At 58.1% G+C, this 22117-nt stretch overlaps 12 protein-coding genes and 1 non-coding gene across 13 annotated transcripts; 8 read left to right on the top strand and 5 right to left on the bottom strand.

Moving 5' to 3' along the window:
- Positions 1-398: 398 nt before the first annotated feature.
- SCHCODRAFT_02058879 (uncharacterized protein) lies at positions 399-2831 on the top strand. Its single transcript, XM_003028580.2, has 3 exons — positions 399-557; positions 615-1432; positions 1481-2831. The coding sequence occupies exons 1-3, from the start codon at positions 494-496 to the stop codon at positions 2456-2458; spliced, it is 1860 nt and encodes a 619-aa protein (XP_003028626.1). The 5' UTR covers positions 399-493; the 3' UTR covers positions 2459-2831.
- Positions 2832-4953: 2122 nt separating this feature from the next.
- SCHCODRAFT_02513543 (uncharacterized protein) lies at positions 4954-6324 on the bottom strand (the record flags this gene model as incomplete). The annotated part of the gene is made up of 7 exons (XM_003028881.1): positions 4954-5066; positions 5124-5528; positions 5565-5773; positions 5821-5856; positions 5908-5930; positions 5983-6086; positions 6141-6324. 7 exons carry the CDS (start codon positions 6322-6324, stop codon positions 4954-4956), a joined length of 1074 nt encoding a protein of 357 aa, XP_003028927.1.
- A 96-nt stretch (positions 6325-6420) lies between these two features.
- Positions 6421-7113, top strand: SCHCODRAFT_01332726 (uncharacterized protein). Its single transcript, XM_050341463.1, has one exon. It carries the CDS (start codon positions 6522-6524, stop codon positions 6951-6953), a length of 432 nt encoding a protein of 143 aa, XP_050198556.1. The 5' UTR covers positions 6421-6521; the 3' UTR covers positions 6954-7113.
- Positions 7114-7466: 353 nt separating this feature from the next.
- On the bottom strand, positions 7467-9610 carry SCHCODRAFT_02512917 (CTP synthase; the record flags this gene model as incomplete). Its single annotated transcript, XM_050343282.1, has 9 exons — positions 7467-7747; positions 7800-8349; positions 8399-8531; positions 8582-8841; positions 8895-9089; positions 9142-9243; positions 9296-9328; positions 9377-9513; positions 9571-9610. The coding sequence occupies 9 exons, from the start codon at positions 9608-9610 to the stop codon at positions 7467-7469; spliced, it is 1731 nt and encodes a 576-aa protein (XP_050198555.1).
- Positions 9566-10027, top strand: SCHCODRAFT_02058798 (uncharacterized protein). The gene has a single exon (XM_050341644.1). It carries the CDS (start codon positions 9603-9605, stop codon positions 9894-9896), a length of 294 nt encoding a protein of 97 aa, XP_050198554.1. The 5' UTR covers positions 9566-9602; the 3' UTR covers positions 9897-10027.
- SCHCODRAFT_01132534 (DEAD-domain-containing protein) lies at positions 9919-12596 on the bottom strand. Its single transcript, XM_003028883.2, has 3 exons — positions 12350-12596; positions 11613-12294; positions 9919-11556 (listed from the first exon to the last, which is right to left on the bottom strand). The coding sequence occupies exons 1-3, from the start codon at positions 12511-12513 to the stop codon at positions 10159-10161; spliced, it is 2244 nt and encodes a 747-aa protein (XP_003028929.1). The 5' UTR covers positions 12514-12596; the 3' UTR covers positions 9919-10158.
- A 283-nt stretch (positions 12597-12879) lies between these two features.
- Positions 12880-13191, top strand: SCHCODRAFT_02511860 (uncharacterized protein; the record flags this gene model as incomplete). The annotated part of the gene is made up of 1 exon (XM_003028581.2): positions 12880-13191. One exon carries the CDS (start codon positions 12880-12882, stop codon positions 13189-13191), a length of 312 nt encoding a protein of 103 aa, XP_003028627.1.
- Positions 13192-13297: 106 nt separating this feature from the next.
- On the bottom strand, positions 13298-13379 carry SCHCODRAFT_t201. Its single transcript has one exon. It is a non-coding gene; the product is annotated as a tRNA-Tyr (tRNA).
- A 712-nt stretch (positions 13380-14091) lies between these two features.
- SCHCODRAFT_02637223 (Osmotin, thaumatin-like protein) lies at positions 14092-15235 on the top strand. The gene is made up of 4 exons (XM_003028582.3): positions 14092-14439; positions 14497-14612; positions 14664-14721; positions 14773-15235. Exons 1-4 carry the CDS (start codon positions 14352-14354, stop codon positions 15066-15068), a joined length of 558 nt encoding a protein of 185 aa, XP_003028628.1. The 5' UTR covers positions 14092-14351; the 3' UTR covers positions 15069-15235.
- A 628-nt stretch (positions 15236-15863) lies between these two features.
- On the top strand, positions 15864-17688 carry SCHCODRAFT_02637221 (isocitrate dehydrogenase NADP-dependent). The gene is made up of 6 exons (XM_003028583.2): positions 15864-16047; positions 16103-16197; positions 16254-16319; positions 16379-16519; positions 16570-17342; positions 17395-17688. Exons 1-6 carry the CDS (start codon positions 15942-15944, stop codon positions 17567-17569), a joined length of 1356 nt encoding a protein of 451 aa, XP_003028629.2. The 5' UTR covers positions 15864-15941; the 3' UTR covers positions 17570-17688.
- A 598-nt stretch (positions 17689-18286) lies between these two features.
- SCHCODRAFT_02637217 (bola-like protein) lies at positions 18287-18975 on the top strand. The gene is made up of 4 exons (XM_003028584.2): positions 18287-18512; positions 18584-18623; positions 18678-18727; positions 18784-18975. Exons 1-4 carry the CDS (start codon positions 18390-18392, stop codon positions 18832-18834), a joined length of 264 nt encoding a protein of 87 aa, XP_003028630.2. The 5' UTR covers positions 18287-18389; the 3' UTR covers positions 18835-18975.
- Positions 18976-19963: 988 nt separating this feature from the next.
- Positions 19964-22007, top strand: SCHCODRAFT_02551638 (uncharacterized protein). Its single transcript, XM_003028585.2, has 3 exons — positions 19964-20112; positions 20171-20487; positions 20591-22007. Exons 1-3 carry the CDS (start codon positions 19977-19979, stop codon positions 21569-21571), a joined length of 1434 nt encoding a protein of 477 aa, XP_003028631.1. The 5' UTR covers positions 19964-19976; the 3' UTR covers positions 21572-22007.
- Positions 21693-22007, bottom strand: SCHCODRAFT_02058672 (uncharacterized protein). The gene has a single exon (XM_050341643.1). It carries the CDS (start codon positions 21970-21972, stop codon positions 21814-21816), a length of 159 nt encoding a protein of 52 aa, XP_050198553.1. The 5' UTR covers positions 21973-22007; the 3' UTR covers positions 21693-21813.
- Positions 22008-22117: the final 110 nt, after the last annotated feature.

The following is a 22117-nucleotide window of genomic DNA, read 5'->3' as shown; positions in this document are numbered from 1 at the left end:
TAATGCTCGACCGTGCCCCCCGGGCACCGCCAATCGGGTGCGCCAGGCAGCCACATGATGATGCCATATCGGATGCCGGCAGTGCGCTAGAAAATTTTGTGCACGCTCTTCGACGAGCTCTCTGCTGGATTTCAGCGTCGAGGGAGGCTCAGAGGTTTGCATCCACGGATATAAAGCTCGGAAGCAACCTTATCGATGTTGAACTTGGGCGGAAGCAAAAGTGGCTGCACGTGCGCGCGATCTGCCGAAAGGGAAAGCTGAAGTTGATGGTGATGGAGGCCGAGGGACGAGCAGGAACGGGTCTGACATGCCTATCTGAGCGTTGGAGGACTTCGTGAATCTTGATGGATCACCTTGGATCACTCGGAGATTTAATAGACCAGCCAGGGTGGCCGCCATTTAAGGGCTAGCTCTCACCCATGCGCCCCGTGTGCTTCCCCCTCGAATTTCGCCCCCTCTGATTGCGCACCCGCCCTGCTCTCCACCGACCGTCATGGCGCCCACTCGCAGCAAGCAACCAAAGTCTCAGTCGAAGGGTACGAAGGCGAAGGGAGCCGGTGAGCACAGACGGCCCTGCTCGCCGTCGATCACGCTGACAGCCACTCCCCCCGTAGCCGGAGGCACCCAAACCGTCTGGAAGGCCACAATTGTTGCCAACGGCCCCTCAGACTTTGCCTTCACGGAGAACGTCACTCCCCAGTCCTACAGCAGCGACGCCGCCTGGACCCAGTACAAGTTCGAGCCCTACTCGCGCGATGCCCGCGAGTACCTGGACGCCCGCCGCGAGCGGTCCCACCAGCGCAAGCGCTCGGTGAACCACATCCCCCGTCCCCCCAACGCCTTCATCATCTTCCGCTCGTCCTTTATCAAGGCCCACAAGGTCAGCAAGGCGATCGAGAACTCGCACGCGAACCTGTCCAAGATTGTGGCCGCCGCCTGGAAGCAGCTTCCCCCCGCCGAGCGCACCTACTGGTACAGCCGCGCCGCGGACGCCACGAAGGAGCACCACCTGCGCTTCCCGGACTACCAGTTCCAGCCGCGCCACTTACCCAGCTACATCGGGGGGAAGCGTCAGGTACGGGACATGGCGCCCATCGACGAAGAACGCATTCAGAAGATCACGGAGCTCATTGCCGAAGGACTCACGGACGATGCGCTAGACAAGGAACTGCAGGCTTGGGAGAGTTCCCGCGTCAAGCCTGCCGTCACGCGCTTCGAGCCACCCGTGACCGCCAGCGCCTTCCGCCGCTCGTCGTCGGCGCCGCCCGAGGAGACGGAGCACATCCGCCGCTCGAACGAGTTCCTCCAGCTCCCTGACCCTATTCGCCGCCCCTCGACTGTTGAACCCGAGGACCGCTCGGCCGTGGCCCGCTTCCCACCGGTCCCTAAACCGCAATCCTTCGGTGGTCAGGACCAGCCGGACCCACAAATTGTATGTTATCTCTCGTGTGTTTCTTTCCTCAGCTGACGCTGTCCATAGTCGTTCGCCGGTTTCTCGTTCACCAACACATGCGCTGCGCCCAAGGTTGTCGAGGTCGATCCTCTGACGCCGGTGGCGCCGAACGAGAATGTCTCCTTATCGCGCGCGCCCGCCACCCCGTACAGTCCCCGCTGTGCGACTGCCTCGAGCCCCATCTCGTTACCCTCTCCCGCCGAGTATTCTCCGGGTCCGCCCCAGGACATGTCCTCGCCCATCGCGCCGCCCTCGCCGTGCTACGATGCGTCATCGCCGGCCTACGATGCCTCGTCACCGGCCTATGCACCCATGGCACCGTATCCGACGCCGTCGCCCGCCTCGTACATGGCGCCCTCGCCCGCTGCGCAACCTCCGTACAACACCAAGATGCCCGCAGGTCCGACCTATGCGATGCCCACGCCCGTCTACGCCGCGCCGTCCCCCTACGGGCAGCTCACCATTGACACGAGCGTTGGCGCGCCCGAGTACAACGCCTCGGGGATGTACTACCCGACGCCGGTCACCGCGAGCGACATGAACAACAATGGAGGATACCAGAACTTCAACGCCGCGCCGCCGACCAATTGCAGCGACAACGGCGCCGCTTCCTACCCCACGCCGTGCGACCTGCCCTCTCCTGCGGATTACGGATCAACGTACATGGGCTCGCCTGCGGCGTACGGCACCGAGTACGTCCACCAGCCAGCCGAGTACGGGCAGCAGCCCGCGGTATACGGTCAAGGCATGATGGTCGGCGAGGGTACCATGGCTGGTGCGGGTACCATGGGCGGTGTCAGCGAGGGCGGCGTCGCCGACGACTGGTGGAACGCTCCGACCGATGTCCCCGACAAGACCTTCCTCAGCGGGCCCGACTTCCTCGGCGGCGAGGCCGTGGACATGACGCCGATGCCCATGGGCTTCGGCGCGTACGACCAGATCTACGCGAACGAGTTCCAGTCGCTCGTCCCGGACCAGCAATTCGACGGGGTCAAGGCGTTCTGAGCGCGCGCGGACCCTCGCGCGTTGTCGACTCCTTGCGCGCGTCCTTCGTAGGCCAAAGCACCATACACCCTCCTTTGGCTTGTCGACATCCCTCGTCTGGATACCCCTTCCTTTCCGCCTATCTGTCTTTCCTCCTTCGGATGGATGTATCCCTCTTCGGCTGGATGTACCCGTATTGTTCCAACACAACACAGCACAAACTATATCACTTCTCGACTCGCATACGCGTTACCCTACCTGTGCCATTAATTTATTCCCTCGCTGGCGACGGCACGCTTGTTCTTTCCGCTCTCCTGTGCTTGGTTCTGTTCCCTCGTCCCCGCTTGATTCTGCTTCTCCACTCAACTGTACCTTTACACTTCGACGGCGAGAGCAGCGTTGCTCACGCGTTTCCCTTGTGTCTCGTCTCTGTGTCTGTGTCTGTTCACGACTGGCGGCTTAGGTCCCGTGTACGTCCTTATATTTCACTTATCTCTTGAATCCCAATTACAGTACCAGCCTCGAGCTGGCCTGTACTACTTATACGGTGTCCTGTAGCGTTAGAGATCCTCGACGGTGGAAGGAGAAGTGCAATGGAATATAAGTATGAAGTCGATGTTATATAATATTTTGAGCCCTGCCCCCTTCGTCTTCATCTTCCCTCAAGCTTCCGCGAGGTCATTCAATCCACGCTACAGTACTTATCGATGCAGACCTCGTACGATAACCAGCACTATGGTGCGTGACACCTAGTCACCACCAGTTTGTCACAGCGGCCAAATCGGCCGCGCAGCGGAAAAATCGGCAAAAATCAGATTAAAAATGGTCGCTGAGGGCCTACGATGGAGGGATTCCATGGTCAGAACTTATGGGAGGCAAACAGGCTATCTTTGCGTCCTCAATTACCTGCTTCGAGGGTCTGTGACATCGGTTCTGAGGTGAACAAAGGGCGTCGCGTGCCCATGCTTGCACATGCCTTCCTGAGCTGGGTTGTAGGCAGGACCAGACACATGCATCAGGGTCATAATGCTATAAATGCTGTTTACAACCTCCAACTGAATGGCATGAACGCCGTACCAAACAGATGAAGGGCGCGCACATGTGGACCTACATGATTTCCCACCTTCCTAATTAGGAATGTGGCCAATTCCAAAGGAACTATTTTTCGAAAACTCGACGTATGACTTATTCCTCTGACAGATCTGTTCCCCTTGCCCATTGCTACACTTTCGTCAGAGGAAAAAGGGAAAGCGTGACTGTGTCACCTCCATCAGCGCTTGTACAAAAGTAGCGGTGACTAGGTGTCACGCACCATACCTGGGCTATCCCATACGTAGCCCATGCTGTAAATCCCGCAGCGTCAGCCCCGCGTGACTCACCCTCAGCCCTGCTCATACAGTCCAACTTTGCCCATGACGACGGCCTGCCGCCTCCTTCGCTCTCACGAAGGCACTTGGACCGCTCGCCGTGCCACGGCCATAATGCCGTCCGCTCGAGAAGCAGACCATGTCCCAATGAGCTCCCACACCCCCCGGAGCGTGCGTTTCGGCGAGGAAGCGGCGCCCACATGGGCAGAAACTCTGTTCTGGGATCGGGGTTTCTCGCTCTATTTTGGGTTTGCGCAAGGTCTGTGCGCACAAGGTTGTGGTCCTTGAGTGCATCTAATCCCGAATGAAGGACCCAAAGCACCTGGGGAAGAGACGATCCTGCAGATGGAGACAGTCACGTGATGGTGATGTTGAACTTCAACTGCACGACCCGCGAACCTAATGACGGTGGTGGCACTCATAAGCAGGTGCAAGCTACGCGATCTGTCCAGCGCTCCCGGGTGAGGGGTGTTGCAACTTCAGCCTGCGGAAATATTCACCCAGACGGCCCGCCCGAACAGAAGGCAACCTTTCTTGAGATGAAATCAGCCTGTGGCGTTCGATAGTTCATTTCGAGAGGTGACTCACCTGTTTGATATGTTATGTCGCTTCGACCAAGGGGTGATTGTTGCTTAACGAGGGCTCGTCGCTTCTGACATCGGCATCGGCGCGCGATGCCCAGAATCGGGACAATGTGCCGGTGAGTTAGAGGGTGCTTTCATGTTGCTTCGAGTGGGTGAAGTCCAGATCGCCCGGCGTCAGTTGAGCGACAGGGCGCTCGCGCGGTTGTAGCCAGCGATACACCCCCTTCCCTTCGCCACCATCAAGCAAATGGAAGGACTCGGACGGGAATGCACATGAATTGAGGGTAAGGCAAAGAAGAGGAGGTTAACGGTGCTTTTACCTAGGCGCGTTGCGAGCGTTTCATCCAAAGCACGCGCAATTGGGCACTCCCTCCTATCAGAAGGATAGAGCTGTGGCATTGAACCTCGCTCGGCCTATGGCGGGCGGATATAGGGTACATTTTCGAGAGACCGTAAACAAGGGGCAGAAGGGGACCTTGTATGGACATAAGCTCGAGCGAAGTGGAGAGCAAGAGCACACACGGAAGCATTCAGTAAAACCAGGACTGCTATCACAGTCCAGCCTTCACGCAGGCGCGATCAACCCTCCCACGATGAACGTGCTCAACCAGACCAAAAGAGGGCCCAAGTCAGTCTTCGACGACAGAGTGCGCCCCAAATTGACCAGTGCCGGACCAGCTACAATACCTTCAGCTTTACATATCCTTCTGGGATACGAAAAGGAAAACGACTCACGGCAGATCCCGACCATCCCCCACCCAACGCCAAAGATCGCCGCGCCGACGATGAGACGCGCATCGACTTTACCACCCTTGGGTATGCTCCACTGCCCGCCTAGGCGCGGGACTTCCGGTCCTCTGAAGAAACGGTATAGGGCCATGCCTAGGGGCAGCGCACCAGCGGCGAGGAACGCGAGCGATGGATCGAAGGGTCGAGTGGGGGAACCAGTCATGAGACCAACGGCGCGGAGGGGCGCGTCGACGATATTACGCACGACGGGCGGAAGGACGAGGAAGGAAAGGACTTTCTGCGGGTCGACTAGATTGGAGAGACGGAGAGCGAGTGCGAAGTCGACGGCGGTTGTGAAGGCGGCGAGAAGGCGAGACGTCGAACGCGTTGTTTTCTTTTCTTCGTCGTTGGCTATGGCCTGGATGAAGTATCAGTATCTGTGAGCACGCGCAAGACAGTCAGTCGTTCTAACGTCAGGCTTGAGATAAGACGCAGCTATGAAAGCGAGCGGCACAAGTTGCGCAGCGAGCAGGCTGTAGCCGTGCAAGCCCAATGACCAATCCGTGCCGACGCTGAGAGTGCCGTTGGATGTACTGTGTAGCACTCGCGTAGTCAAGACTCCAGTCAGAAAGAACGTGCAAGTGGCGGCCAGCGACCTGAAATTATGAGCGAACGAGTATATCACACAAGGAGTTCGCCATACCTAATTGACAGGCGCGATAGTCCGCACACCATATGGCTAAGATGAACGTCAGCTTGGACAGAATCTCGACGTTACCGGGTTATTTACCCAGATGTGCAACCATTAGCGAGCTTTCAGACAGCTGTCAGTGTCCAAGAGTTAATGAGAGCCTATAGGACGAACCTTAGTGCCGAGTCCAACCAGTCCTCCGGAAAGAGCAACGAGAGACAACGGCAGAGTGATAGGCGATGGTCCTGCGCGATCAATGAGGCCAACCACGGCACCGCCTAAAAGGAAATTTAGTCAAGAAGAGTGAGCGGCATGGCAACATTAGTGCCTACCAGCTATAAGACCAGCGACTCCAGCGGCAGCCTCTTTATCTCCACGCAGGCAGCGGTGCATGAAGCCAGAAATACCGAATACCTTCCCATTAAGGAGAAGGAGCGCGTGGGCGGGCAAGACTAGGCCTATGCCACCCAGGAATGACTGTAAAGGCGTCGCTGACTGGGACTGTGTGCAGTACATTGAGCCACAGGATGCCTTTCCACAGTGTGAGACGAACGTACCATAGCTAAAGGAGGTCAAATTCAGATAGGGGGCCGTCGTTCGAATTCCGAAAGGATGTCTATTGACACGGCACGTGCGCCAGCCTGGAACGAGGTCGCTAAGGACGAGCGACTGTCTAGGTCTCTGGCGGGGATTCAGCGAGGGAGCAGCGGGGTATGACGGACGGAAAGAACACGGTTTATATACCAAGTCCTCATCAGACATCTTCCCAATTCTCTACCGCACTCCCGACACGGCTACGCGCCAATGTTCTATGCGTCAGCCGCCTCGTGACCGTGCCGTGCGGAAGGAATTTGTCGTCGAGGTCGTGTTCATTGCGCCGACGTGGCTGGGAGAGCGCTCGACCCGCTGAGCTCGGAATCGATGTTCGGGGGCGACATGTAGAACGTGGCGGGCATATGTTCACCTCTAACCCGTACTTCACGCAGTTGCGACTGTGGAAGTCAGTGTATGTGAGTCGCAGCGGAGGAACTAAAGGTTGGTATTCCGGAGCGAAAGTATTCGCTGTCGCTGTCACGCACGTCTATAGCATTCCGTGGCGGGATCCGCTCACGACCGGTCGTTGTAGCTTAGCGCGAGCTTGTTGACGACGCCTTCCGGGTGGCGAGTCTGCGCGATGGCTTATAGCACGTTCAAGGGCTGTATTGCTGCCCATGTCATCTCAGACTTCTTTTGCATGGACCAATGCAATCTTCAAAGCCTTTCAGTCGGTTGCAAAGAGGTCAGGGTCACTGAGGGGGGTCGTGCGGCCGGGAGAAAACGCTGTCGGCAAAGTCCGAACGTATTGTCACAGAGTTCAACTTTGTGCACGTGGTTGTGACGGTGGCGTACTCGACCTGTTCTCCTGGCGCGCAGGGTGAGCGCAGCATTCCTGCAAAATTATTCTATTGAGAGCTACAGATATACTATGTAATGCTACAATGCGAGGGGTGCGTGGGGTATTAGGTTATGATGCTGTCAAATGTTCTACAGAGATCTACTTCACGGTCTGAACATGAACGAGACCGGAATGCTCTACGATAAGCAAAGCTTTTAGTGAGTACAGGGACTCAATAAATAGTGGAGAGGGAGGTGTGGTGTTGTTACAGTACGTCGAGCCTTCACTCCGGTGTGCTGTCGCGCGAGTTGCCGTCGACGAAGACCTCTTGGGTTTCGAGCGTCTTGCCCTTTGCGATCGGGACGCCTTGACGAAGAATCTCCTCGCTGACCATTGCCTCCTCCGGGTGAGGTGGCGTGAAGTTCTGCGCCTGGTACGCAATTTGCTGCTCGAGCACCTCAGGACCGCAGGCGGCAGCAACGAACCCAAGGAAGGCCGGCGAAGGGTTCAGCGGGCGAGTGCAGAACTCAGGGTGCGCTTGCAGGCCAACGAAGAAGGGATGATCTATCGCGAAGATCAGCTTGCGAACGCATCTGAAGATTGAACGTGTACGCACCACGAAGCTCCAGGATCTGCATACGCTCCCCCTTCTCGTCCTTCCCCACGAAGGGCAGCCCACTCCCCTCCAAGCGATCTATCAACGCCGGGTTCACCTCGTACCTATGCCTGTGGCGCTCCCAGATCTTCTCCGCCCCCGCGTACAGCTTCCGCGTCTTCGACCACGTCTCGCTGCCCGGCTGGAATACCGTCGGGCGCAGGCCAAGGCGCATCGTCCCGCCCATGTGCGTCTTCGAGATCTCGGGCATAAACACGATGACGGGTTCCTCGGTGTCCTTGACGAACTCGGACGAGGTGGCGTGCGGCATCTTGAGGACGTGGCGCGCCCACTCGACGACGGCGAGCTGGAAGCCGAGGCAGATGCCGAGGAAGGGGATCTTCTTCTCGCGGGCGTGGTTGATGGCCATGATCATACCGTCCGTGCCGCGGTGCCCAAAGCCACCGGGGACGAGGATGCCGTTGGCGCTGGCGACTGTGCGCCACGAATCATAGTACTTCGTGGGGTTCTCTGCCTTTGCCTGAGGCTCAAGGTCGCTCGACTCGATCCACTTTGGTACCTGTCAGTACAAACTTGGAAAGATGACGCAGAAGACGCACCAGGACGTTCAGTTTGCGATGCACACGGAACGCAGAGTGCTCAAGCGACTTCGTGACGGACATGTACGAGTCCTTCAGATCAGTGTACTTGCCAACCAAGACGATATTGACAGAGTCGAACAAGCGCTCCTGGCTATACTGTGCCTCAGCCATTTGCCTCAATGCAAGCAACGGAGAGCATACCTGCTTGTGATGTCCTCCCATCGCTTCGCCAAGTTCTGACCCTTCAGCTTCATCTCTGGCGTGATGCTGACGGTGTCGAGGGACAGCCTCTTGCGAAGGTACTCGATGATACCCTGCGAGCGCAGCAAGAGAGGGACGTGGTACACCGACGCGAGGTCGTGAACGCCAAAGACCTGTTCCGGCCTGACGTGACAGAACATGGAGATCTTCTCCTTAGTCGGGGCTTGGAGAGGCTCAGGGACGATGAGACGGCAAGCGATCTGACGGGGTTATAAGAAGGCTGTTCGAGCCCAGAAATGACGAACGTGCGCACCAAGTCAGGCAGCAAGCCCAAGCCGCGAAGGGAGTGCACTGTCGTCTGCGTGGGCTTCGTCTTCTGCTCGCCGTGGATGTCGGGGACAAGAGAGACGTGAATAAGTGCGAAGTTGTCGTGACCGACGCGAAACTGGAACTGGCGCATGGCCTCGACGAAGGGAGCAGACTCAATGTCGCCAACGGTACCACCGAGCTTGGGCGACATGTGAGCAAAGTTATTGACAAACCAAGTTCTTAGAACATACCTCAACGATGCAGACATCGGGCTCCTCGGCAGTATCGTCGACGGGGACCTTCGAGACGCGCTCAATCCAGTCTTGGATGGCGTTCGTGACGTGAGGGACAATCTGCCGACTTCAGTCAATATTCCTTTTCCCCTCTGCCAAAGTCTGTACATACCTGCACGGTCTTCCCCAGGTAATCACCCCTCCGCTATATGCACATTAACACTGGCTCGCAATGACCCAGCTTATCACTCACCTCCTTCTCGATCACCTCCCTATAGATCTTGCCCGTCGTGATGTTGTTATCCCTCGAAAGCGTCACATTCAAGTAGCGCTCGTAATTCCCCAGGTCCAGGTCAACTTCACCCCCATCGTTCAGCACGTACACCTCGCCTGCAAAGACCAATCAGCTCCCTCAGTCCGCGCGATAACATCAGCCATGCTACTCACCGTGCTCCGTCGGCCGCATCGTCCCCGCGTCGATGTTCATGTACGGGTCGATCTTAATCGCCGTGACCTTCAAGCCCAGCGTCTTGAGCAGCAACCCCGTCGATGAGGCTACGATCCATTGGTCCCCATCCTCACGCGACGCGAAGCACAGCGCACGCACCGATGACACCCTTCCCGATGCCGCTCACGACACCTCCCGAGACGAGAATGTACTTGGTCATTGCTGGCGACGACGACGGCGAGCAGCAGCGAGGGTAGGTGAGTGCGAGAGCAGAGGCGCGTCGTGCAAATTTTTATTCAAAGCGCGTCGCGATCATTGTCGATGATTAGGTCACGTGCGGGAAAGACAATGGCGCGCGAGCATCTCCCCGGAGGAGTGAGTTGTGATTGGTGGCTAGCGCCTCTGGCGCCCTAGGCGCCCCGTATTAAGTGACTGTACAAGTATTCTACGTGAGTTGGGGTGGATGCGACCCCAGGATGGCGGTTAGCCGCCACCATGCAGCATCAGGTCTGCGGCCAGACTCACTGGTGAGCCTGCCGCCGTGTGTCGTGAGGGGAAAGGGGATGGGAGATCGACCAGCGGCGCGATCAAGCGTCGAAGTCGAAGCGGTCGCGCCGGGACTCGTACGAGTTCCTGCGCTCCCTCTTGCCGCCAAAGTCGTCACGGTCGCGGTACTCCCTCCGCCCGTCGAATTCGCGGCGTTCCCTGCGGCCCTCGTACCCCCTGTTTTCCCTCCTTCCCTCATAGCCGCCGCGGTCTTCATGTTCATCAGACCTTGGCCGCCCCCTGCCCGTCCACGGCTTCGATAGCCGCGGCCCATCTCCTCTCCTCGTTGAGCGCTCCCTCGGCTGCCCGAACCCGCTGCCATATCCGCCGCCACGGCTGCTCTTCTTGCCGGTGTCGCCCATGCCGATCCGCTGCAGGAAGCTCGGTGACACGTATGGCGGCTGCGCCAGCCCCATGGCGTCTACTGTCCACGCACGCAGCGCCTCGACGACGGCATCCCTACTGGTGCGCAGTGTCTCAACCTTCGCGGAGTAGAAGCCAATCATCGAGACAAAGGTATCCCGCACGGCGATCTCGTCGACGCGGCGCAACAACTGCTGCGTAGCGGTCTCGATTTCGTCCACCACTTGCCTGGCGTCCCCTGTCCAAGACTCCGCTAATCTTGAGCGGCGCAACTCGGATGGAAGCTGGAGATCGCCTGCGTCGAACTTCGAGGCCAGGTCCGCAACCTCGTCCTTCAGCGCGTCAACTGAGGTGGGCTTGATAGGGATGTCCGCAAGTTCCCAAGTTGCGAACGCGCCCTCCCATTCATGCAAGACAAGGTCACCGCGAGGATTAACGCCCTTCGACCCCGCGCGTCCGGTGCGGCCAACGCGATGGATGTACTGCTCCTTCGATGAGGGGATGCTGACCTGGATGACACGCGAGACATTCGGGTAGTCAACCCCACGAGCAGACACGTCGGAGGTGACCATGACGGCGGCGCCCGACGTGTCGCTCCTGAACGCCTGCGACGCCTTGTCACGCCCGGCCTGCGTCATCTTCGAGTGTAGCTCGTGGACACGCGTGGCGCGACCTGCAGGTGTTGTCTTCGAGGCCAGACTCCGTAGGATGGTGGCAAAGAGCTGCGTGAGCTTCAATGTCGGGAAGAAGACGACGACCTTCGAGTGTCCAGGGTTCGTCATCTGGTCGTGAGCAATGAGACGGAGGAGGTGGGGAATTTGGTCGCGAGCACTGGGGAGGAGTGTGAAGTACTGCGGTACGTGGGCGTGAACGGGGGGCGCGTCGTCCTTAATGCAGTCGATGACCTCATGCTGCTTGTGCATGAAGTTGCGAGCGACCTGCTGGACATTCCGGGGCACGGTAGCGGAGTAAAGGAGGGTCTGACGGTGCTCGGCCGTCGGAAGGTACTCGCTGATGGCGTCGAGGTCGTCGCGGAAACCGATCTCGAGGACAGTGTCGGTCTCATCGAGAACGAGCTGAGATGCACGTTAGTAATGTTGAGATATGGGAAAGGCCCAAATGAGCTGCTCACCAAGTCCATCTTTGCGAATGCGGCCTTCATATCCGGCTCCGTGGTGAGCAGATCCCGCAGACGACCAGGCGTCGCAACGACGATGTCGCGCCGACCCCTGAGGAAGTCCCGCATCTGCATCCTCTTGTTGGCGCCGCCCGTGAACAGGCGAACCTCCATGCCGTGGTACTTGGTCGCCTTGATTGCCTCCGCCGCAATTTGCGTGGCCAACTCGCGGGTCGGACTGATGATCAGGGTACCAACGTTCCCCCTCGCAAACGAGCGCTCAGCCTGTCTACGCAGGCGCGTGTCCGACTCGTTAGTGGCCTCCTTCAGCGCCGCGGCGCCCGCGGCCTCGATCGAGCGCTTGCGCATTTCGATCGCAGGCACGAGGAAGCCGAGCGTCTTGCCCGTGCCCGTGCGCGCCTTGACGAGGAGGTCCCGTGTGTCCTTGCTGCCCTCTGGGCGCTGGGAGATGGGAACCGCAAGCGCGGGGAGGTGGGAGAAGACGGCCTCCTGGACGGGGGAGAGCCGGGTGATGCCCATGTCGCGCAGACCCTTGAGCGTCTCCTCGGAGACCTTGCCCTGGAGCGTGTCGAGGGTGGGTGCGGGCCTATCCCCGCCGTCGCCTTCACCGAAAGCAAGCTCATCTTCGGCCGAGCCAGTAAAGTGCGCGGTCGCAGGGGCGGCAGCAGTCGATTGCCTGCGGTGGACTTGTTACTTTCTCCGCATACGACGACAAAAAATTCACGACGCACCATCTTGTCCTGCTAAGCTGTACATTTGACGCCCTCAGAGACTGCACCAGACCGACTTGCACAGTCCTTCCGGCGAGGAAGGAAGCAGAGCGGTGAAGGAATGCGGAGGTCGCCCCGCGAGACAAAAGGGACCTACGCAGCGCCGGCGCCAATGGGAAGACCATTGTAAGAGAAGGTAAGCGCCGAATCTGTTCGACTCGTCGTCAAACGAGCGAAAGGAGGTTTGGAGGGAAACTGAAGCGTCCGGGAGAAGAGCCTGCCCAAAAACGCGATCAAGTCTGTGATATTGAGTGACGTGTGACCGAGTCGGTGTCACAGTTCAATATTCGGACGCATATGAAGGCAGCCGCTTCACGACTTCTGCTTCTCTTCAGCGCGAAAAAGAGGCATGGAGTCAAGTCAAAAGTAATCCTTCCTGCCTGGTTCGAACAGGCGACCCACTATTTTACGCGCGGTTTGAACCAGGGAACATTGTCTGAACCAGTCGTCGCCTCTCACTCCTCTCGTAGTCTGAACCAGCCAGTCCGCCGATGTATATATGTGAGTGGTGGGGGCAGAGGAGGGACATTATGGCGCTCCCCGGCCCCCACCACCGCTTCCTCAGCCGCCTTCGCAAGCTGACCGAGTCCAACATTCCGCCGCTCCCTACGCGCCAGATGACCGCCGAGTTTCGCCGCCAGACCAAGGCCCAGCTCGCCGCGCTCAAAAAGGTACTCAAGCCGGATACCATCGGCAGACCAGAGGGCGCACGGCGTGTCAGCGGCGCCCGACGCGCCAAGGCTCCCGCTCCTGATCACGACGACGCAGACAGTCGCGCGCGCGACGCAGTGAGCTCGACGTAGCGGATGCATACCAATTTGTCCAAGCCCGCTTCTCACAAGGAGGTCGAGTACGACGCCATCGTTGGCCCTCCATGCAAAGGGATTGGCAAAAAAAGAGTCGCCGCATTCCCTTCTGCCCGGTTCGAACGGGCGACATTCAGATGTTATCCAATTACAGTCTGACGCTCTTCCAACTGAGCTAAGAAGGGATGCTGGAGTTGCAGGAGGTGGTGTTATCTGAAAAACGAATGCATCTAACGCATGTAAAGCATATGTTACAGTATCATAGGAATCATGCCCCATGGTGTTGTAACCATTACAGTCTGATGCTCTTCCAACTGAGCTAAGGAAGGTTGAAAGTGTTCCCTTGTTGTTTCTCCATGACCGCTCTGCTTACAAAGAACGGTATTCGACCCGCTCTTTGACCCAACCATCACTCCTCGGAATGAGCATTCTCGCTTGACCCCTCAACTGGGCTGCGGCAGTTCGCGACCTCGCAAACTGCGTCCCAAAACAATGCATTACCGCAATCACATGGTCCAGTCTCTCAAACCCGCGGCGATCTTATTCTCTTCGTCTATCCTTTGGCGCGCACACCTCTCTCTTCATCACCGAGAAATGATGACAGGATGCTGTTTCCAGAGGGCTCCGACAGTTCCCAATGTATCGCCTCTCACCGTGCACTTTCATCCGTGCTAGCCAACGTCGCTACCCAGAGACTATGCAAGGCCACATCGCTCTCGGCAGTCACAGGTAGACATGCCTTGAATTGTGCCTCGTTAACGTTGTATATCCTCATAGCGGACCCATTACCTCGAAGCACGCCTCACCCTACGGCCGTCGATTACGTTCATTGCATCTCTAACTAGGCCTTGATTCTGGTGCGGGCTGTCTTCAATGCACCGCCTCTTGCGGCCGAGTTGCGTACTAGCGTCCTCGAGCTACGGCCAATCTAGCCCCCTTGTGGGCTTGCCCCTCCTACGCCGTGCCTTGCTACACACCGTTCTTCACGGTGTCAGCAGGTATGCAATTTCTTGGCTCCCTTAGGTCTCTTACAGGGCGTAGCTCTTCGCTGTCACCCAATATAAAAGCTCGAGGACTGCTCTCAAAAGTTCAACGAGTTCAACGACTCAATCACCGCCTCGATACTTCCACGTCTTACGCTCTCCTCCATCGCAAATATGAAGACCTCTGCCATCCTCGTTGCGCTCGCCGCGTCTATGTCTGCATCCGCGTACACGATCACTTTCAAGAACCAGTGCAGTTACGGTGAGTAGAGCTTGTCTTGCTTATCGATGCGACAGCCCGCTGATCTTCCTTGCGTAGCTGTTTGGCCCGCCGTCGGCAAGGCCCCCAATGGCCAGGTCGACAACTCGGTCAGGTTCGGTGCGAAGCTCAACCCCGGCCAGAGCGTTTCCTGGAATATCGACGGCCACCAGCTCGTGCGTAAAAGCAGGAGACGCATGCCCTCGATGTACTAAAGCACTGTTTAGGGCATTCGCGGCTGGGGACGTACGGGCTGCGATTCTAACGGCGCTAACTGCAAGACTGGTGAGATTGGCACGTTCCTTATGACTCTTTAGGGACTTACGTCGCGCGTAGGTGCTTGCAACGGCGGACTGGTCTGCAACGACGCGGGCATTACCGCCCACGCAATTTACTCAGAGTACGGCTACGGCAACGCCGGCCAGTGGGGCGGCGAGCGCACGTATTGGAACCTCTCGTTCGTTGGCGGCAACGTCAACATCCCAGCTCGTCTGTCAGCGACTGACGGCCAGTCTGTTACTTGCACGTCGAACTCGTGCCCGACCGACCAGGCCTATCACCAGGATAGCGACCACCAAGCAGTGCGCAACTCGCCCCTCTCGGCGAGCTACACGCATACCTTCTGCCCCTAAGTCTGCGAAGATAATGTGAGCACATGAAGGGGTTCAAGTGTACCAACTGGGGGATTCGGAATGCGTGGTATTTATCCAGTATTATTATCAACGGTGCTGTAGTAGACATATCATTGGTCATTCACCTACTACCAGACGTCTTGCAAGAGCCAGAGGCTCAGACGACATCAAGTACCACGGAAGTGGAGGCCAAATCGCTGCAGCAACGCTGCAGTTCCGTAAATGACGTGGGAATTCCATCGTCCGATCACTTTCGCTGATTCAGGCGGATTGCTACGGAACTCACATTCTGCAGCTGTCGTTCCACTTCTATTGTACTTATCGTGAAGGGCGCTGCTGCCCCCTGTCGCTCCCCCCAACACACATACTCCCTCACCTCTCAGGGCTGTCTCAAGAAATGCATATTGTACAGATTTGCCCAATGGGACACTGGCAGTGAAGGACTTGGGACGGGACGAAGTAGACATCTATACATATCCCTCGGCGGTAGGCGCGTCCTGCGTATACCTTTATGGCCTTGGAATAGACCGAGGGCCTCCTTCCAGAGACTAGCGACCGTTGTTATTATGTGCATCTTGCAGGAGCCCACACCGGGCTAGACGAGCGCCTCGCACTGCGAACTTGGCGGGTTTCCCTTCCTCTCCCCACCTACCGTTCCCCTCGTCGTGAGAGACCAAGGTCAGGTGTTACCCGGCTGTCAGGCGTGCGCGGACGGTGCGGTATTGCGCCGTGTACGTCCGGAGGGGTCAGCTGCGCGAGTCATATTCAACGGTCAGCGCTTCTTGACCTGAACCTTTTTGCCCTGTTCGTGCGTGGAGGCGCCAGCAGCGTAGCGCACACGTCCTCATCCTACCCCCAGCTCCCAATACCACGATGCTCTGTGCGCGCGCCCCTTACATGCGCGGCTTCGCCGCCCGGCGCACGGCCCTCTCGGTGTACGCGCTCTCCTCTCGCTCGTTCTCGCAGTCGGCGCGGGCGTGTGAGTGGTTCCCGTGTCGCTCGGAGAGGACGCCGCTGATAGACTCGTCTCGCAGTCGCTGCGGCGCAGAAGATTGCCGTGAAGAACCCGGTCGTCGAGCTTGACGGCGATGAGATGACACGCATCATCTGGAAGAAGATCAGGGAGGAGGTGCGGTCGCGCTCTATGTTCGCAGTGCTGCGTGCTGATGTATTGCTCTTCTACAGCTCATTCTGCCGTACGTGGACCTGAACATCAAGTACTATGACCTGGGATTGGAGGCGCGCGATGCGGTGCGTGGTCTAGTGTGCTAGGAGGGGGAACGATGCTGACGCGTGCCGGGGGCGTGCAGACGGACGACCAGATCACGGTGGACGCAGCCAAGGCCATTTTGGAGAACAAAGTCGGCATCAAGTGCGCAACCATCACGCCAGATGAGGCGCGCGTCAAGGAGTTCAACCTCAAGCAGATGTGGCGCTCCCCCAACGGCACCGTGCGTGCGCCTCTACCCCCCTCTCTTCTCACTCTCATGGTGTCCCCCAGATCCGCAACATCCTCGGCGGCACGGTCTTCCGTGAGCCCATCATCCTCGAGCGCGTCCCCAAGCCCGTTCCGGGATGGGTAAAGCCCATCACCATCGGCCGCCACGCATTCGGTGACCAGTACCGCTCGACGGACTACATCGTCCCTGGCGCAGGCCGCCTCGAGCTCGTCTTCACCCCCAAGGACGGCTCCGCCCCCACCACCATGAACGTCTTCGACTTCAAGGACCCCGGTGTCGCCATGGCCATGTACAACACCGATGAATCCATCACTGGCTTCGCCCACGCTTCTTTCAAGATGGCGCTCGCCAAGGGCGCTCCGCTCTTCATGTCCACGAAGAACACCATCCTAAAGAAGTACGACGGCCGGTTCAAGGACATCTTCCAGGAGATCTATGAGGCGCAGTACAAGGCCGACTTCGAGAAGAAGAGCATTTACTACGAGCACCGTTTGATCGACGACATGGTCGCGCAGGCGATCAAGAGCTCGGGCGGGTTCGTGTGGGCGTGCAAGAACTACGACGGTGACGTGCAGTCGGATATCTTGGCGCAGGGCTTCGGCTCGCTGGGGATGATGACCTCGGAGCTGATCACGCCGGACGGGGATGTGATTGAGTCGGAGGCGGCGCATGGGACGGTCACTCGGCACTACCGCGAATGGCAGAAGGGCAACGAGACGTCGACAAACCCGGTCGCGTCCATCTTTGCGTGGACTCGCGGCCTGCTTCACCGCGCCAAGCTCGACGGCAACGATGCGTTGACGGCATTCTGCAAGTGAGTCGCTTGTCTCAATAGAACTTTCTGCTCGGGACCAATGACTTGCTAGGGACTTGGAGGCGTCGTGTGTCGAGGTCATCGACAAGGACGGCATCATGACGAAGGATCTTGCCCTGGCTATCCACGGCAAGAACATGAAGCGCGAGCACTGGGTCGTCACAAACGAGTACATGGACGCCGTCAACGACAAGCTCAAGAGCAAGATCGCGGCACGTACCGCTTGATTGCGGAGGTCGATGAGCCCATACCCTTGGTTATGTATGGATTGATTTCGGTGCACGCACCTGTAGTACTTATGTCGATAGGTCGTCGCGCTCCTAAAAATGTATATTGTGCATATTCAGACCTCGGATTGAGCAAGTTCCTTTCTGTGCAGACTCAGGCAAGGAAAAGTGGAAAGAGAGTCGCTTGCTATTGATTGTACTCGACATAGGATGTTGCATCGGCACCGCAGATGTTCTTCCCTCTTTTGACCTATCTTCCAAGACGCCGGCCTACCGCTGGATGCAAGTACTGCTAACGTCTTGTTTGTGCAACTGGTTTGTCTGGAGACGGCCCCGCAGGGCGAGTTCACGCGAAACATGTGTCTACATCCCCTCATGAGCTCGACGATCCATGAGACGGCGGATAAAATTGAGGAAAGGAAGACAGCACCGCTCGTCTACGTACAGAGCCAGTTAGTTCCATGGCAATCCTCCTGAATCGGCAAAAGTGATCGGACGTTGGAACTCCCAGGTTATACACGGAACTCCAGCGATTTGGCCTCCGCAGAGTTCCGTGGCAATCAGTAGATCTAATGGATGTCTTCTGAGTACTGAAATCGTGCAATCGGACTACATGTGCGACGGTAGGAATTCATCTTCGTATGTTAGTACGTCTTGTTTGTTCGGTTTGTTTGTTTGTCTGGAGACTGCTCCATGCGGTAAGTTCATGCGTGACGACGCTTCTCATCTTATCAGATTCACCCGCGACGCGCTGCTCTTCCAGTTCACCCAGATTCTCCCCTGCGTTAGCAAACAGTGCCAAGACTAATTCACTGCTGCAATGGCCATAGACACTACACAGCTCGAAGCTGCCATCAGAAATGCGATTCCAGTCGCGCACCTGGAGATCGAGGACCAGTCGAGCGGATGCGGGGAGAGTTACGCGATCATCCTCGTTAGTCCTGTGCGTCTCTTTCTCTCTTCCCCCACCTCCCCTGCTGCGCTTGTTCTCTGATCAGTGTTCGTACCTCCCAGGCCTTCGAAGGGAAGAACACCCTCGCACGGCACCGCATGGGTACGGTCTCCCTTGCCCTCCGTATTCGCATACCAACTCACGGTTGCTTTCCAGTGAACGAGATGTTGAAGAACGAAATAGCGCAGATGCATGCATTCTCGCAGGTGTGTCTATACCTCCCGTGACCGGCCTATCCTCACAGCCCCCCTCCCTTGCCTAGAAAACCTTTACCCCGGCGCAGTACCAGACCTACCTCGCGAGTAGGGGATAGCAAGCTACCCCTCCCTCCCTCGTCCCGTCTCGTCCCCAGTCAAGTCAAAGAAATTACGATGGATACCCCATGTTGTATGTACAAACTACCGTGTAGCACCTACCCTATAGACGTATCATGCACTAATGCAACTTCATAACCGTAAGAGCCCTCTACACCTGCTGTAGAGCCCTTACTCACGTACCCACCCCCAGTCCCGATTTGTGTGTGAAGGGCATCGAGCCCGAATTCGCAGGGGAGCAAGCCCGACGCGAAGGCGCCCGCGCATGCTTTTGTAGGCCAAAACTGGCCGAGGCCCTGCGTGACATCGGGACGCGCAGCTGTGGCCTGTGCATTCTCGTCGGATATTCGCGCCGTGCCTTGCGCACCTGCGCCGTGCCAAATGCGTGCGCGCGCCGCCTAATTCACGCCGCCGCGTCGGCGTCTATTGCTGCATTCTCGTCGGCGTCGATCGCCGCGTTAGCCGAATAGGCGCGCTATAAGATGCGGTAGGCGAAAACAATGGCTCTGATCGCCGTGCCTCTTCCCCTCCCCCTCGATCACTCTCTTCCCCCTTCCCCTCTCCTGTACATTCCCCGCGCTCACCACCCGTGCAGTCGGCGCCGGCGCTCACAGCGCCCAACGGCCGCTGCTCCCGGTGTCTGACCCCGGAAGTAAACCCACTTTTCAGTGGATCCGACACTCCTTCCCCCGAGCCCCTGGTGGCTGTCCCAGCAATCTTACACCTCGGTGCCCCCCTGCACTTGGCTCCCTCGGGCATCAATCCGCGGCTCGCCCGCGCGAGGACATCATCCGCGTACCCGAGGACCTCACGCGCAGTCCGGGCAGTTCGTGCTACTTCAGGCTGTCCCGCGCAGCAGCTTCTGCTGTAGACCCTCACTGCCGCGAAGGGTCTCGGATGAGATCGAGGTGTCAGGGTGCGCAGATCAAGACTCGCGGTCGCGATAATGGGTCGAGAGGACGAAGGGATGGGGAGCTTTTATCCCGAACGACGATCGTACCCTTACCCGTCAGGACCCCCTCCCGACCTTCCCCCACACACGTTACGAGGAGCTTCGTTGCAACGCCAGCCTTCTATCCATCGTCGATCACGACCGCAGCGAAGCGTGAAGGACATCCTATCCATGGCGAAGCACACCATCATGTCGCGCTCGTTGAAGACCACGGCTACCACCCGCAGCACGCGCCACGTCCACCATGCCAGCCTAGTCGAACCATCCTCGCATTCCCCTGTCCTGGATGAGCTCCTTGACCTCGGCATCACCGATGATCTCGTAGGTGCGCCGCTGTCATTGCTCCTCACCTTGGCACACCCCTAATCACATGTATCTTGCAGAACTTCTCGTCGACGCCGCCCTTGCTGCGATCGCACCATTTCCATACTCTTCCGCCTCTTCTGCAGCTTCGTCCTCTTCTGTTGCTTCCCCTTCATCAACTTCTACCATCTCCCTTCACGACCCCACCCCCTACTCTCCTTATCGCACGCACCTCACCGACTTCGTCCACACCACTCTTTGGGCCTCGGGCGCCGACACCCCTGTCGTGCATGTTGCGCTCGCATACTTGCAGCGCGCGCGGGGACGATGCGCGTCAGGAAGGGGTAGCTGGCCGTGTAGGCGCGCGGTGCTTGGCGCATTGGTAGTGGCAGCGAAGGTGAGTCTTGTCCATCTTTCTTCACGCGTCATACCCGACCCCCTCATGATACATACCATACTCCCTTACCAACTGACTTGTCCGTACTCACACATCACCCCAGTATACCAAGGACGCACCGCCCAAGAACCAGCACTGGGCCATGTACGCCGGCGACATCCCGCCCTGCTCCGTCTCCCAGGCCGAGCGCGAGATCCTCGGCGCCCTCCGCTTCGACCTCGCCATCACGCAGGCGGACCTGCTCGTCCACCATGAGGCGCTACTCCTTCGCGCGCGCAGCCGGACGCCCGAGCTCGAGTGGGGCTGTGTTAGTGTGGTGGCGCATAGCGTCGAGGGCGGCGATAGTACGGAGGGTGCGTATAGCGCGGAGGGTGGGTACACTGTGGAGAGTGGATTCGGCGCGTTGAGTACGGAAGGCACTGAGAGCATGGAGGGCACGGCGAGTATGGAGGGCGTCGAGAGCACGGAAAGCATGCAGAGCATGGAGGCCGACGGCTTCAGCTCGGAGACGCCTTCCTCGGAGGGCCCGACGACGCCCGAGATGGGTTCGGCTCTAGGACGGGCGCGCCGCGAAGAGGACGAAAAGGCGGCCTGCGGCGCGCTGCTGCAGCTTTCGTACGACCCGCGGGTCTCCTCGGGGTGCGGGTGGCGGATGTTCTGCCCAGCGGATGATGCGGCGGACACCGAATCGGACGGGCTCGAGCACGTCGGGGTTTCCCCCGACCTGGACACCGCCGCCGACCACGACGATGGCATGGGTCACGAAGATGACTACGACGCAGGCGACCTCCGTTCTTCCCGCGACGACCGACCACCCCTCCTGAACGCCGAGCGCGAGTTGCAGCCCATGTTTTCGCTGAAGGTGCAACCGCGGAGGGCAGTTACCATCTCGACTTGGAACCCGCTAGCAGCGCAAGCATCGACGTCTCATCAACAATTATCTACCTCCCAGTGGCAGCCGCCTACCGCCAAGTGGCATCTACCACCTCCTACTACCCATCACCTCACTACCGAGCTGCGCCTCCCTGCGCTGAAGCCTCTTCCAGGCATTCCGACCGGCGGCGTGCGCCAAATCAGGAGATAGTGCCGTGATGCAATTATCGCGCTGCGCCTCCCTTTTGCTTTCCAGGACTGTTGTTTTTCGCTATCTATCCCTACCTCATCTATATCTTTCCTTGCAACATGGGCCTCATCTGCTCTCCCCTCTGGGCTGTATCCTCAGATATCTATTCTATCTTTATTCCGCCTCGGGTGTGTCATCTTGTATGTAGCTATCTATCCATCTCGGGCTTGTGTATACGTGTTTCTGTGTCTACTCTCATTCCTCTATCTATCGTTTGTCATTTGTGTCTTTCTACCGTCCTCCCGGTATTCTAGAGGTTCAGTCAGGCTTTCCAATGCTCTCCTAGGTGTAGATAAGGGTGTGAAGGGTCTCATCGTGCTCGCTACATAATGGGTTCTGGCGTAATGCAATTTGAGCAGCATCTATTGCTGCATGGGTACTCTTGCCTGCTTTTGTTGGCCAGATCATAAACAAGTACTGCCAAAAGGGGATCGCAAGCGTTGTCATAGCAATTCACGTGCTTTATGGCCATTGGCCTTTGCAAGGTCTTTGTGCTCCTTTGTTCGA

Source organism: Schizophyllum commune, assembly GCF_000143185.2.
Source record: "Schizophyllum commune H4-8 unplaced genomic scaffold SCHCOscaffold_10, whole genome shotgun sequence".
Lineage (NCBI taxonomy): Eukaryota > Fungi > Basidiomycota > Agaricomycetes > Agaricales > Schizophyllaceae > Schizophyllum > Schizophyllum commune.
This window is presented reverse-complemented; position numbering and strand designations above follow the sequence as displayed.